The sequence below is a fragment of the Nyctereutes procyonoides genome, unplaced genomic scaffold (genome assembly GCF_905146905.1).
Source record: "Nyctereutes procyonoides isolate TBG_1078 unplaced genomic scaffold, NYPRO_anot_genome, whole genome shotgun sequence".
In the NCBI taxonomy this organism is placed as follows: domain Eukaryota; kingdom Metazoa; phylum Chordata; class Mammalia; order Carnivora; family Canidae; genus Nyctereutes; species Nyctereutes procyonoides.
The window spans coordinates 12,986,038-12,999,112 of NW_026575046.1; the positions used below are offsets into that span (position 1 = coordinate 12,986,038).

General features: G+C 48.2%; 2 protein-coding genes across 2 annotated transcripts in view; one reads left to right on the plus strand and one right to left on the minus strand.

Annotated features, from left to right (window-relative positions):
* Positions 1-2,903, minus strand: part of GOLPH3 (golgi phosphoprotein 3) — a 49,735-nt gene extending 46,832 nt beyond the window's left edge. The window contains exon 1 of the mRNA XM_055325637.1: positions 2,370-2,903. Within this exon, the coding sequence (XP_055181612.1) occupies positions 2,370-2,594 (225 nt within the window). The 5' untranslated portion in view covers positions 2,595-2,903. The remainder of the gene's footprint in view (positions 1-2,369) is intronic.
* Positions 2,904-3,412: 509 nt separating this feature from the next.
* Positions 3,413-5,299, plus strand: LOC129509740 (translation initiation factor IF-2-like). Its single transcript, XM_055325577.1, has 2 exons — positions 3,413-3,877; positions 3,966-5,299. The coding sequence occupies exons 1-2, from the start codon at positions 3,413-3,415 to the stop codon at positions 4,230-4,232; spliced, it is 732 nt and encodes a 243-aa protein (XP_055181552.1). The 3' UTR covers positions 4,233-5,299.
* Positions 5,300-13,075: the final 7,776 nt, after the last annotated feature.

Consider the following 13,075-nt stretch of genomic DNA (forward strand, 5'->3'; position numbering starts at 1 on the left):
AAGATTCTAAATTGTGAAGCTTAAAAATCTGGCAAGTTGAATACTTCCTAAAGATCACATTTCTAAGACATTCTATCCACAGACCATCCCCAACTTAATTTTTCAACGTTATGCCTGTACAAAAGTAATACTTCAAATTCTGATCTTTTCCTGGGCTAGTGATCTGCATACAATTTGCTAGGCATAGCCACATGATCACAAGGGTAACCAATGCATGTACTTACAACCATTCTGTTTTTTCACTCTCAATACGACATTCAATAAATTACATGAGCTATTCAACGCTTTACTATAAAATACGCTTTGTGATAGATGATTCTGCTCAACTGTAGGCTAACATAAAACATGTTCTGAGCATGTTTAAGGTTGGCTAAGCTAAACTATGTTTGGTTGGTTAGTACTAAATGCATTTTCAACTTAAAATACTCGTTTTATGATGGGTTTATCAGAATATAAGAAAGATCTGTAGGTTGTTTTCGTAATGAACAAAAAAGAGTTTCACATACAATCTGCTCCCATCCTAACTCAGTAATTAAGAAACCTACTGAGAGCCACTTTCACACTCAAAGGGATGTCTTTTCAAGTGATCATTTTTAAAACCTACAAATAAAAAAAAAAAACCTACAAATGGGAAACCTAGATGTCGCAAATATTCTAGACATTTCTATCAAAATAAATTTAAAGATTTTATTTATTTATTCATGAGAAACACACAGAAAGAGGCAGAGACACAGGCAGTGGGAGAGGGAGAAGCAGGCTCCATGCAGGGAGCCGGATGTGGGACTCAATCCCGGGTCTCCCGGATCAGGCCCTGGGCCGAAAGCAGACGCTCAACCACTGAGCCACCCGGGGATCCCCTCAAAATAAATTTATTTTCACTAAATCACTAAATACTAGGAGGCCACAGTCCATATAAAGTCTTGGTGAAATAAAACTAAATTGTTTTATAAAGATCAAATTTTTTGCCCACCTTTCTGAGCTGGGAAAACTTCATTAAAAACCAAAACAAGGGATCCCTGGGTGGCGCAGCGGTTTGGCGCCTGCCTTTGGCCCAGGGCGCGATCCTGGAGACCCGGGATCGAATCCCACGTCGGGCTCCCAGTGCATGGAGCCTGCTTCTCCCTCTGCCTATGTCTCTGCCTCTCTCTCTCTCTCTCTGTATGACTATCATAAATAAAAAAAATAAAATAAAAAAAATAAAATAAAATAAAATAAAAACAAGGTACACCTGGGTGGCTCAGCCAGTGAAGGACCTGCTTGGGCTCAGGTCATAATCTCAGGGGTCCTGGGATCCAGCCCCATATCCCCGTATCAGGCTCTCTGCTTCTCCCTCTCCCTCCATCCCTGCTCCTGCTCTCAGCTCGCTCACTCCCTCAAATCAATAAAATCTCTAAAAAAAACCAAAACAAACTTGGGATAGTTCTGTGTTTTCCTTATTTGACTCTCAAAAAGTGTACAGTTTCTGTGCTGGGATAAAACGAGCTTCCAGAACCACCTCCCCATGTGAGACTTACAGACTATCCATTCATCCAGCTGATCAGCTGCACGTCTCTAAAAATAATCACTTTCGTACATCAAAGGGTATGTGATGAAGCCAACCTAGGAAAACCTTAACGACAGAACCTAGGAGGAGAAATATGCAGATATCCCACCTTAGGAGGTTTCCTCCCACTTCTCCGTGTGTGCAAAATCCTCGCAAGACACTGAGCTGGAAATGACCTTTCGAAATCCCACCACCGAGACCGCCCCTGGCAGCTTTAACCTAGACCTGGGGCTGCGAGAGCTTTCGGTCCAGCCCCACAGCCGGCGTCTGCAGCGCTCGGAGGGAGAGGAAGTCTCCCCTTGGGATGGCGCGGCGTCCCGGAGACATGCAAAAGTGACGCTGAAAATAATCTCTACCCAAAGCAAAGTTACTACCTGGGAAGTCCTTTGCCGGGAGGCGTCGTGAGAATTTGGTCGGGACTTTTAACTTTTTTATCAGGTGCAAAAGGACTTTCGCCTCCATTAGCATTTCACTGAAGTGTCTCCAAATTCCCAACCGCACAGCGTTAAGTGGTGTGCGCGCGTGTGCGTGGGTTCTGGTCCCCCCCCCCCAATAAAGCAGAGCCGCGGAGCCCTCCCAAGCCCGAAGGCCTGCAGGGCCCGCGGGAGCGCGGGGTGCTGGGGGTCCCAGGGGTCGCACCCCAGCAGGCCCTCCGCGGGGGGGGGGGGCTCCGCGGGTTAAACAGGCGGGAAAAGGGGGGAAGCGGTGCAGACCGCCGGGGAGACTGTGGAGGAGCGCGGGCAGGGCCTGCGGGCGCCCGGCTCGCCCCCCCCCCCCGCCGCCGCCGCCGCCGCCGCCGCGCCCCCGCCGCGCCCCCGCCCCGCACCTCTCGGTCCTTGAGGCCCAGCAGGAGCACCTCCTCCATCAGGGTCAGCCGGGTCTCCTTGGAGTCGCCCTTGTCGTCGTCGTCCTGCTCGTCGCGGCGGCTCTGCGCGTCGTCCTCGCCGCCGCCGCCGCCGCCGCCCGCCACCCGCTCCTTGTCGGCGGCGCTGCGGGAGGCCTCGGTGCGCCGCTGCACCAGGCCCGAGCTGCGCTGGGTCAGCGAGGTCATGGCTCCCGCCGGGACGCCGCGCCGCGCCGAGAGGGCCGCGGGACCTGCCGGGCCTCCCTCCTCGCCCCCCCCGCGGCCCGCGGCCCGGGCTTCCGTGTTAGATCGCGGCGCCCGGGCGACGTCCGTCGGCAGCGGGGCCGGGGGCAGTCATGGGGAGTCGGGTCGGCGCGAGACGGGCGGGCGGGCGGGCGGGCCGGCGAGGCGAGGCGAGGCGAACAGCGCTCCCCGCTCGTGCGGCCGCGGCCCGGGGGAAGCCGGGCTCCGGGCTCCGGGCTCCGGGCTCCGGGCGGCGGCGGCGGCGGCGGCGGCTGGGGCTGCGCCTTCCCAATATGGCGGCGCCAGCTGACGTCACCGGAGGATGTGGCACCGCCGGCGCGGGGCGGGCCCGAGGGCGCCGGAAGCGGGGGGCGGGGGCGGGGCTCGCCGCTCCGCGCGGCTCCCGCGCCCTCCGGTCTCCGCCGGCGCTCGCCCTGGCCGCCCGGCCCGCGGCCCCTGCCCCCGGCGCGTGACGTGCCCTCCCTTCCGCCGCCTCCGCCTCCGCCCCTCGAGGATCGGGGCGCGGCATCAGGCCGGCGAGGCCCCCACGAAGGACGGTGGACCCCGCTCAGCCTCGCGCCGTGGCCGCATCACCCGAGACGCCGCCATGCTCGGAGTTGGCCGGCGGGGGGGGTGGGGGGACCGGAGGGGGGCGGGGCGGGGGTGCTGGGAAGGCAGGGACCCGAGGGGAGGGGGAGGGGGGCGGGGAGAGGGGGGTCCCGGCGGGGCGGGGACCCGAGGGGGCGGGGACCCGAGGGGAGGGGCGCGGGGTGGGGGCCCGGATGCGGCCGGGGAGGGCGGGGGCCCGGGTCCCCGAGAGACCCAGGAAGGACGTCGCTGGCGGCCGAGAGTTCGCGCCCGCGCGGGGACCCGCAGAAGGAGCGACGGCCGGTGCGTGGCTCGCGGGCGGCCGCGTGGTTCCTCGAGCACCGAAGCTGCAGAACGAGCCCGGAGCCGCCCGCGAGAACGTGCCCGGGGCCTCCCGACGAGTGACCCGGAAGGCGCGGGGGGCACGGTTCGTGCCGAACGCGTCAGCACACTTGACCTCAACGACCTTTTTTATGGAGACCATAAAGCCGTTGGGTTTCGTGCCACGTCCTTGTGCAGATGGAACCTGCCCCGCCTCCCCCCCCCCCCATCTTATTACAGGTGAGATCGTCTCGGCGAGCTTCCCGGTTGGGCCGGCCCGGGCCAGCCCCCGGGGCCTAGGTGCCGAGCCTGGGGTGGAGGCCGGAAGGGTGCGCCTGGTAAGTCATCCAGAAACGGCATCGAATCAACGGGGACCACGGGCTTCGGCCACTGAACGATCCGGACACAAGTACATTGTTGTAACAGGACGTGAGTTGTAATAAAGGACAAACGCCCGCAGCAAAACCATCCCATCGGACATTCTCGCTACGGAGTTCTCTCCCCCCGCAAACCCATCATCCCAAACTCCGGCGCACACCACCACCACCCCACATCCCGGAAAGTGAAAATGCTAAGTATGGGGCGGGAGGAGCGCGGGGTGAGCCCAAAGGGGACCCTCCCTCTTTCCTATCTTTCCCGGCAAGGGTCAATTTCTCCCATTCACCTGTTCAACTCTTTTTTTTTTCCCTTTAATTTCTCTCCCTATTCTTTCCCAAATAGCCTAAAATGTTTCCTTTTGGAAGAAATGTAATGAATGTGTTTAGGATAGTCAAATGCATAGTTGGAGGAGTATAAAAACAGAGTGAAACTCTCTCTTCCAGCCCTGCCCCTGTTCACCCCAGTCGTTCACCTCTTCTCCTCTGGTGGTTTCAAATACTTCAACAAATTCTCTGGTACTCCTCTCAAAAGAGAAAGCCTAACTCCCCTTCCCTTGGGTGTGGGCCAGACACCTCCACTCTGCTCCGATGAGCAGAATGTGGCAGGTGTGGCCGTGTGTGACTTAGACTAGACCCTACAAGTCTGCAGCTTCCTGTGCTCCGGCTCCCTCTCCCTGTCCCTCTCCTCTGTCTGTCTCTACTTCTCAGATTCTCCCCTCATTCACCGAGAGAGAGGCCGAGAGAGGCCAGATGCCACATCATAGCCGGTCAAGCAGTGCTATGGAAAGGGCCAATGGGAAAGAGCAATAGAGGTGAGGCATCTGGAAAACCCGGTTCCCAACCCCACTCAAACCCTTACTTCACATCTGATTGCAATCTCATGAAAGATTCTTTTTTTTTTTAAAGAATTTATTTATTTATTCATGAGAGACACCGAGAAAGAGGCAGAGACATAGGCAGAGGGAGAATCAGGCTCCCAGCGGGGAGCCCAATGCCCGGGACCCCAGGATCATAATCTGAGCCAAAGGCAGATGCTCAACCACTGAGCCACCCAGGTGCCCCTCTCGGAAAAGATTCTGAACTAGTTAGTACCACCCCCGCTAAGTCATTCCAGAACTTCTGAGCTACAAAAACTGTGAGATAATAAGTATTGGTTGTCTTTAGCTGCTGAGTTTTGAGTCATTTGGTATGCAATAATAGGCATTAAAATACTTGGGTGCTTATACAAACAAACGTGACAACAAATCGTATAGTGATGAAAATCGGGGCTGCAAGGCTAGATTGGTCCGTAGAGCATGGGACTCTTCATCTTGCCGTTTGAGTTTGAGCCCCACCTGGGATGTAGAGATGATTCAAATGAAATAAATGAACTTTTAAAAAATAGAGTATTGTTATGAATATCAATAAAGGGAAACCTCACTACAGTAGAGATCAGGGGCTAGAAAGGGGAGGCTACAAGGGGGAGCCAGCCTACTTAACCTCAATTACAGACCCCCAACAGAAAAATCCACAAAAGGAAACTATCAATTACAGGCGGGGACAGGGAAAAGGTGTATATTGCATTTCCTTCAACAAATCAACTACCTCTGCAACTCAGCCAATAAGAAACCTTCATCACCCTGACTTGCTTTTCTCTAGTAGCCTTAAAAAAACACCTGGGTGGCTTAGTCCTTTGAGTGTGGGACTCAGATTTAGCTCTCAGGTCATGATCTTGGCGTCATGGGATGGAACCATATATGTCAGGCTCAGTGGAGAGTCTGCTTGAGATTCTCCCCCTCCCCCTCTGCCTTCTCCTCTCTCTCAAATTAAATATTTAGGAAAAAAAAAAAACAAAACTCGTCCCAACTTCCCTCTTCTCCATAAATTTTTCTCTTTTGTTTGCTGGACTTGCCTATGGTTTTTCCATAGCCTACATGTTCTGCATTGCATTTCTCTGGTGTTCCCAAATAAACACATTTTGGTAGTAAAATGTCTTTTACTAACACTTTCTTGGATATCCTTCTAAGATTTTTTTTGAACGTATATTCAAACAACTATAAAAACATTCTCCTTCCTTTTTTATGCAAATAATAGATCATAATACACATTATTTTTCACTTAATGTTAGAAAAAATGTTCTCCATCAATACTTAACAGCTTCAGAGCACCTGGGTGGCTCAGTCTGTTAAGCCTCTGCCTTTGGCTCAGGGTGTGATCCTGGAGTCCCAGAATCGGGGTCCGCATCTGACTCCCTGCTCAGTGGGGAGCCTGCTTCTCCTGCTTCTCCTGCTTCTCCTCCTTCTCCTCATCCCTCACCCCCCACCCCCCACTGTGTTCTCTCTCCTGCCTCCTCCCTCTCTCTCTCTCTCTCTCAAATAAAATCTTTAAAAAACTTAACAGCTTCTTCATACTTTGTTTCAGCTGCATTGTATGCTATCCTAACATACTTTTATTTAGTTCCCTATGGATGGACATTTAGGTTATTTCCCATTCTTTGCTATTACAAACAATGCTGTAATAAATATAATGAAGAGCCACATGTTTTGTCCACAAAAATGCATGCTCATGGTCTGTTTAGTCATGCACACTCTTCAAATTACTAAGACTTAACACAACTTCATTGTTTTTTCAGTTTTACTAGCATTTTTTTCCCTGTTTTTGTTTTCCACAAGCTAGACTTCAAAATCACCTTAATTGGAAAGAAAGTAAAAGAAAAAAGAAGGAAGGAAATAAGGTTATGATATTTGGGGAACCAAAATATATATTCCTAATAACAATGACTATTTATTTATTTATTGACTACTGAATATGTGGCAGGCATGTTCTCCAGTAGCCCCCACCGGAGTCCTGCAGAGGAGGTACTCATGCTGCTCCCATAAACCCCAACTACCTTATGCAGCAAAGCCTGTCAGCATACTTCATGCCCAAGCAGAAGAACCTGGAGGTGCATAGGAGTTAGCACTTCAAGCTGGCAAAGTTCCCCTTTCTCTCTTCAAATGGATTTTTGAGATCCTTTATGCGATTTCTCCGTGGCACTTAGCTGCAGCACGTTCAACAACATATTCTTTTTTTTTTTTTTTTAAGATTTTATTTATTTGAAGAGAGAGAAAGCATGAGCTGGTGGGGGGAGGTGGAGAGGGAGAAGCAGACTCCCCACCAAGCAGGGAGCCTGATGTGAGGCTCAATCCCAGGACCCTGAGATCATGACCTGAGCTGAAGGCAGATGCTTAACCAACTGAGCCACCCAGGCGCCCCCAACAACATATTCTTGATATGTCTCTCTCCCCCCTTCACTCCACTCTCCCCCTCTTTCTTGCTCCTGTTCTTGGGAGTTACACTCCCTAACAAAACGGTGGCACAGAAGACTCTGTCTTAAGCTCTGTTTTCTGAAAATCCCAGGTTAAGGTACTCACTTTATTTGTGAAGAAACTGCAGTTCAGAGAAATTAATCTGTCCAACATAACACAGCTGGTAAATTGCAAGCCTGGGTTAATAAAAAACATATCATTAGAACCCCAGTCCTTAATTCAGTCATTACACAAATATCTGTATTTATGTATACTTGCTGTATGCCAGGTACTGTGCTAAGCAATGAGGATATTATAATAAACCAAAAGAGACACAGTCATAGTTTCATGAGGCTGTTTAGGGGAGGGCACAGATACTAAGCAGATCATCACACATCAATGTATAAATTGAGCACTGCTTTGAATATATTTGAATACAGAAGGAATATAGTATTATGGGAGCATGTATTCTCAAATATATGAGAAACTTATATTTTATCTGGGACTCAAGGAGAGCAACTCTGAGGAAATAGTAAGCCAAAGAAATTAACTAAAACAAACCTCTCATTCTTGAGAAAAAATAGCATGTGCCAAAGCCCTCTGCAAGGAGAGATCATGGGATGATGGAGAATGAAATAGAAAACCATGTTGGCTAGGCTAAAGGGGAAAGTGTTGTCAAAAGCAATAGAGACAGACAAGAATCAAATCATGCAGTGCCATAAAGCCATTTGAAGATTTTGGTCCTTTGGGATGCCTGGGTGGCTCAGCAGTTGAGCACCTGCCTTTGGCCCAGGCCATGATCATGGAGTCACCGGATCGAGTCCCACGTCGGGCTCCCTGCGTGGAGCCTGCTTCTCCCTCTGCCTGTGTCTCTGCCTCTCTCTCTCTCTCTGTGTCTCTCATGAATAAATAAATAAAATCTTTTTTAAAAAAATAAAGATTTTGGTCTTTTTCCAACCAAACACAATGAGAAATCATCAAAGATGCTTTTAAATGCCTCCCTTGTGAGGTGCCTGGGTGGCTCATTCGATTAAGTGACTGACTCTTGATTTCGGCTCATGTCATAATCTCAGGGTCATGATCTCAGGGAGTCTCTTTCTCCCTCTCCCTCTACCCCTTCTCATTCTCTTTCTCTTTCTCTCTCTTTCTCTTCCCTGAGCCCCCCCGGCCCCCCCGCCTGCTCAAATAAATAACTCCCTCCTTTGTATGGGGAAGGATGGAATGGGGGGGTATGTAATATTACCAGATCTGCATTTTGAAAACCTCACCCAATACACAAAAGAGATGGTCACAATGGACACAGCAGCCAGTTAGTTTTGCAGCAATCCCACAGGAACTGATAGCTACCTAACTATGACCGTGGAAGAAGAGTAAAAAGTAGAAGTTTCCAAGAGATCCTTAGGAAGCCAAATTAATGAACTCACTGGAAGATTGACTGTGGAGTGGGTAGACCACAAGGAAGAGAGGTTTTCTTTTTCTTTTTTTAAGATTTTATTGATTTATTTGACAAAGAGAGCAAGAGAGCACAAGCAGGGAGAGTGGCAGAGGAAGAGGGAGAGAAGCAGGCTCCCTGCTGAGCAGGGAGTCTGATGTGTTGCCTATCTCTATCCTGAGACTCTAAGATCATGAAGACCTGAGCCGAAAGCACCACCAGGCCCCCCCAGAAGAGAGATTTTCAGGGATGATTCTCTACCTCTGGCTGTGTAAGAATGTACAGGAGAGACCATTCACTGAGCTAGGGACCATTGGGCCCCAAAAACGTTTGCATTTGCATTTATTTCAGGTGAGTTTTTGAGAAGTGTAAGAAACTTCTATTTTTTAAAAAAGATTTTATTTATTCATTAAAGACACAGAGAGAAAGAGGCAGAGACACAGGCAGAGGGAGAAGCAGGCTTCATGCAGGAAGCCCGATGTGGGACTTGATGCAGGGACCCCAGGATCACACCCTGGGCCAAAGGCAAGCACCAAACCACCAAGCCACCCAGGGATCCCCGTGTATGGAACTTCTAAGAAGAGATGTTGTATACGTAGTTGGATGTACAGGTACTTTCTGTTCTAATCTGATAAAAATTTCAAAACACCTACAAAATGGAACTGTAGAAGAACTATGAGAGAACTCTTACAACCTAGGAGAGGAGATGCCTTTTTTAATCATGATTCAAAATTTGATAAGAAAAAAGAAAAAAATTTTTGAAATAATTATGGATTGAGGCACCTGGGTGGCTCATTGGTTAAGCATCCAACTCTTTTTTTTTTTTTTTTTTTTTTATTTATTTATGATAGTCACACAGAGAGAGAGAGAGAGGCAGAGACACAGGCAGAGGGAGAAGCAGGCTCCATGCACCGGGAGCCCGACGTGGGATTCGATCCCGGGTCTCCAGGATCGCACCCTGGGCCAAAGGCAGGCGCTAAACCGCTGCGCCACCCAGGGATCCCCCAAGCATCCAACTCTTAATTTTGGATCAGGTCATGTGTGACCTCACGGTTGTGAGATCAAGGGTCATGTTGGGCTCTTCGCTGGGTGGAGCCTTCTTGGGATTCTCTCTCTCTGTCTCTCAAAAAAAAAAAGAAGAAAGAAAGAGAGAGACAGAGAGAAGAAAGAAAGAGAAGAAAGAAAGAGAAAGAAAGAAAGAAAGAAAGAAGAAGAAAGAAAGAAAGAAAGAAAGAAGAAGAAAGAAAGACAAAAAGAAGAGAGAAGAGAGAAAGAATTATAGATTGACAAGAAGTTGTGAAATTAGTACAGAGAGGTCTTGTGTAGTCTTAACCTGGTATTCCCCAATGGTAACATATAACTATAGTACAATACTAAAACCAAGAAAGGAATATTGGTATAATCCACAGACATTGTTCAGATTTCACAGGTTTTATATGCGCTTATTTGTGTGTATGTGTGTGTGTGTGTATGTGTAGTTCTATGCAATTTTACCACATGTGCAGATTTGTGTAACCACCACCAATCAAGATACAAAATTGTTGGGATCCGTGGGTGGCTCAGCAGTTTAGTGCCTGCCTTTGGCCCAGAGCGTGATCCTGGAGCCCCAGGATCGAGTCCCACATCAGTCTCCCTGCATGGAGCCTGCTTCTCCCTCTGCCTGTGTCTCTGCCTCTCTCTCTCTCTCTCTCTCTCTCTCTCTCTCTCTCTCTCTGTGTGTGTGTGTGTGTGTCTCATGAATAAATAAATAAAATCTTAAAAAAAAAAAGATACAAAATTGTTTTCTCACCACAAGATCCCTCATGTTACCCCTTTAGAGTCCTACCCCTTCTCACACTCCACCTCTAACCCCTGGCGACCACTCATCTGCTCTATTATTTTGTCATTTGAGAATGCTGTATAAATGGAATCATACACTAGGCAGCCTTTTGAGATAGCCCTTTGTCACTCAGCATAATTCCCTTGAGGTCTATTCTGTGTATCAATAGTTTGATCTTTTTTATGCCTGATGGTATGGATGTTCCACAGTTTATTTACCCATTCACCCACTAAAAGACTTTGGGTTATTTACAAATTGTATGTATTACAAATAAAGCTACCATGAGCATTTGTGCACGTTTTTATGCATACATGGTTTTCATTTCTCTGGGATAAATACCTAGGAGTGCATCTGGGGTCATATGGTGAGTGTGTGTTTAGCTTGTTAAGAAAATGCCAAAATGTTTTCCAGAGTGGTTATTCCATCTTACATTCCTACCCCAGCTTTGCTCTAAATCACGGCAGTATTATTGATATAACTAGCAAACCTTTTAGAGGCATTCAACAATATTATTTCTTTTTTAAACATTTGGCACAATGATTGAAAAGATTATTGGCCACTTGTTATATTCCAGAGATGGCTCTAAATGTCTAAATGTCTTATACACTAATTTTAGTTATTTTTTAAAGATTTATTTATTTGAGAGCTCATACGCATGCACACTCAAGAAAGAAGGAATAGAGGGAGAGAATCCTCAAGCAGACTCCTCCCTGAGTGCTGAGCCCAACGGGCTAGATCTCAAGACCCATGAGATCGTGACCTGAGTTGAAACCAAGAGTCAGAGCCTCAACTGACTGAGCCACCCAGGTGTCCCTTTTGCACATTAATTTTAGACTAAACTGTATAGGTCACAATTTTTCACTTCCCTATGGTTGTACATCCACATCCTTGCTATCGCTTTGCAACATGTGGAATATACTTTATTACTCCTTGCCATGGGCTTGACCTAAGTCTCTACCTTGGGGTTGGCCATGTGACTATCTTTGGCAAATAGAATATTAGCCAATAGGATGCAAACAAAGGCGTGAAACAGGCTTATGCTGTTGTGCTTTTCCTTTTATGCTCCTAGCTGCTGCCACCGTGAGAAGAGCTTCTTTCATGGCCATGAAAACACTTCCTCTGGGTAGTCTGCTAGTCCCAGAGGAATGAGAATGAAGCAGACAAAAGCAAATACACAGCTTGGAGTCAAGCCTCGCCAAGCCCAGCTGAGATCTGCAGAGCCATTCTAGCCACGTCACGATCGTTGAAATAAATGCTTACTGTTGTGTGTCACTAAGATTATGTGTTATCGGGCAGCTCACTTAGTTCTCACAGCATCCTGATTACGTATTATAATAGCCCCATTTTACAGAAAAGAAAATCAAGACACAAAGAGATTAAATATCTTGCTTAAAATTCCACAGCCTGATCCCAGAGCCCATGATCTTATCAGGATCTCACAGTGACTCAATGAATTCAAGACAAAAACAACTACACAGAGTGGTCTGTCAGAAAAGACAAAACTCCAGCAAGACAAATGCAAAGTTTCAAAGATTTAAAATTTTGTGAATAAGTAATAAATTCACATACTTCAAAAATCAAAGGGATAAAAGGGACATCCAGAGAAGATGCACTTCTACCTACAAACCATCAACAGACCTAATTCCAACACGTCCCTTATGAATTTTTTTTTAAGAGTTTGTTTATTTATTCATGAGAGACACAGAGACACAGGCAGAGGGAGAAGCAGGCTCCATGCAGGGAGCCCGAAGCAGGACTCGATCTGGGGACCCCAGGATCACACCCTGGGCCCAAGGCAGGCGCTCGACCACTGAGCCACCCAGGCATCCCGACCCTTGTGATTCTTGCCGCTCTGGTATCTACACTGTTGTGTGATTCCCACTCCTTGGGTGTGGGCAGAAGTTGTGACTTGCTTCTAACCACCAGAATATGGCAAAGGTGGAGAGGGTGTTGCAGATGTAAGAGCCATAATTCATTCTCTTTGAGTTAATCTAAAGAGAGATAACCCTGAGTGTGCCTGGCATAATCAGGTGGTCTCTCTCTCTTTTTTAATTTTATTTATTTATTCATGAGAGACCCACAGAAAGAGGCAGAGACACAGGCAGAGGGAGAAGCAGGCTCCACGCAGGGAGCCCGATGCGGGACTCGATCCTGGGTCTCCAGGATCAGACCCTGGGCCGAAGGCGGCGCTAAACCACTGAGCCACCCAGGCTGCCCTTGGTCTCTTGACAACAAATCCAAACCTTCCCTAATGAGAGAGACTTGAGTCAGCGAAGACACTTTTTTTTTAGATTCTCCACAGAGAGTGGCTTCCCTTTCTTTTCTTTTTTAATCGAAATATAATTAACATACAGTGCTATATTATATTAGTTTCAGATGTACAATATAATGATTCAACAATTCTATACATTTCTCAATGCTCTTGGGGCTCTTAAGACACTCTGTTTTGTTTTGTTTTGTTTTAAGATCTTATTTATTTATTCATGAGAAACACAGAGAGAGGCAGAGAGACAAGCAGGCTCCCTGTGGGGAGCCTCATGTGGGACTGGATCCCAGGACCTACCACCGGAGCCGAAGCTAGGTGCTCAACCACTGAGCCACCCAGGTGCCCAAGACACTCGCTCTTGAAGAAAACAGCTATG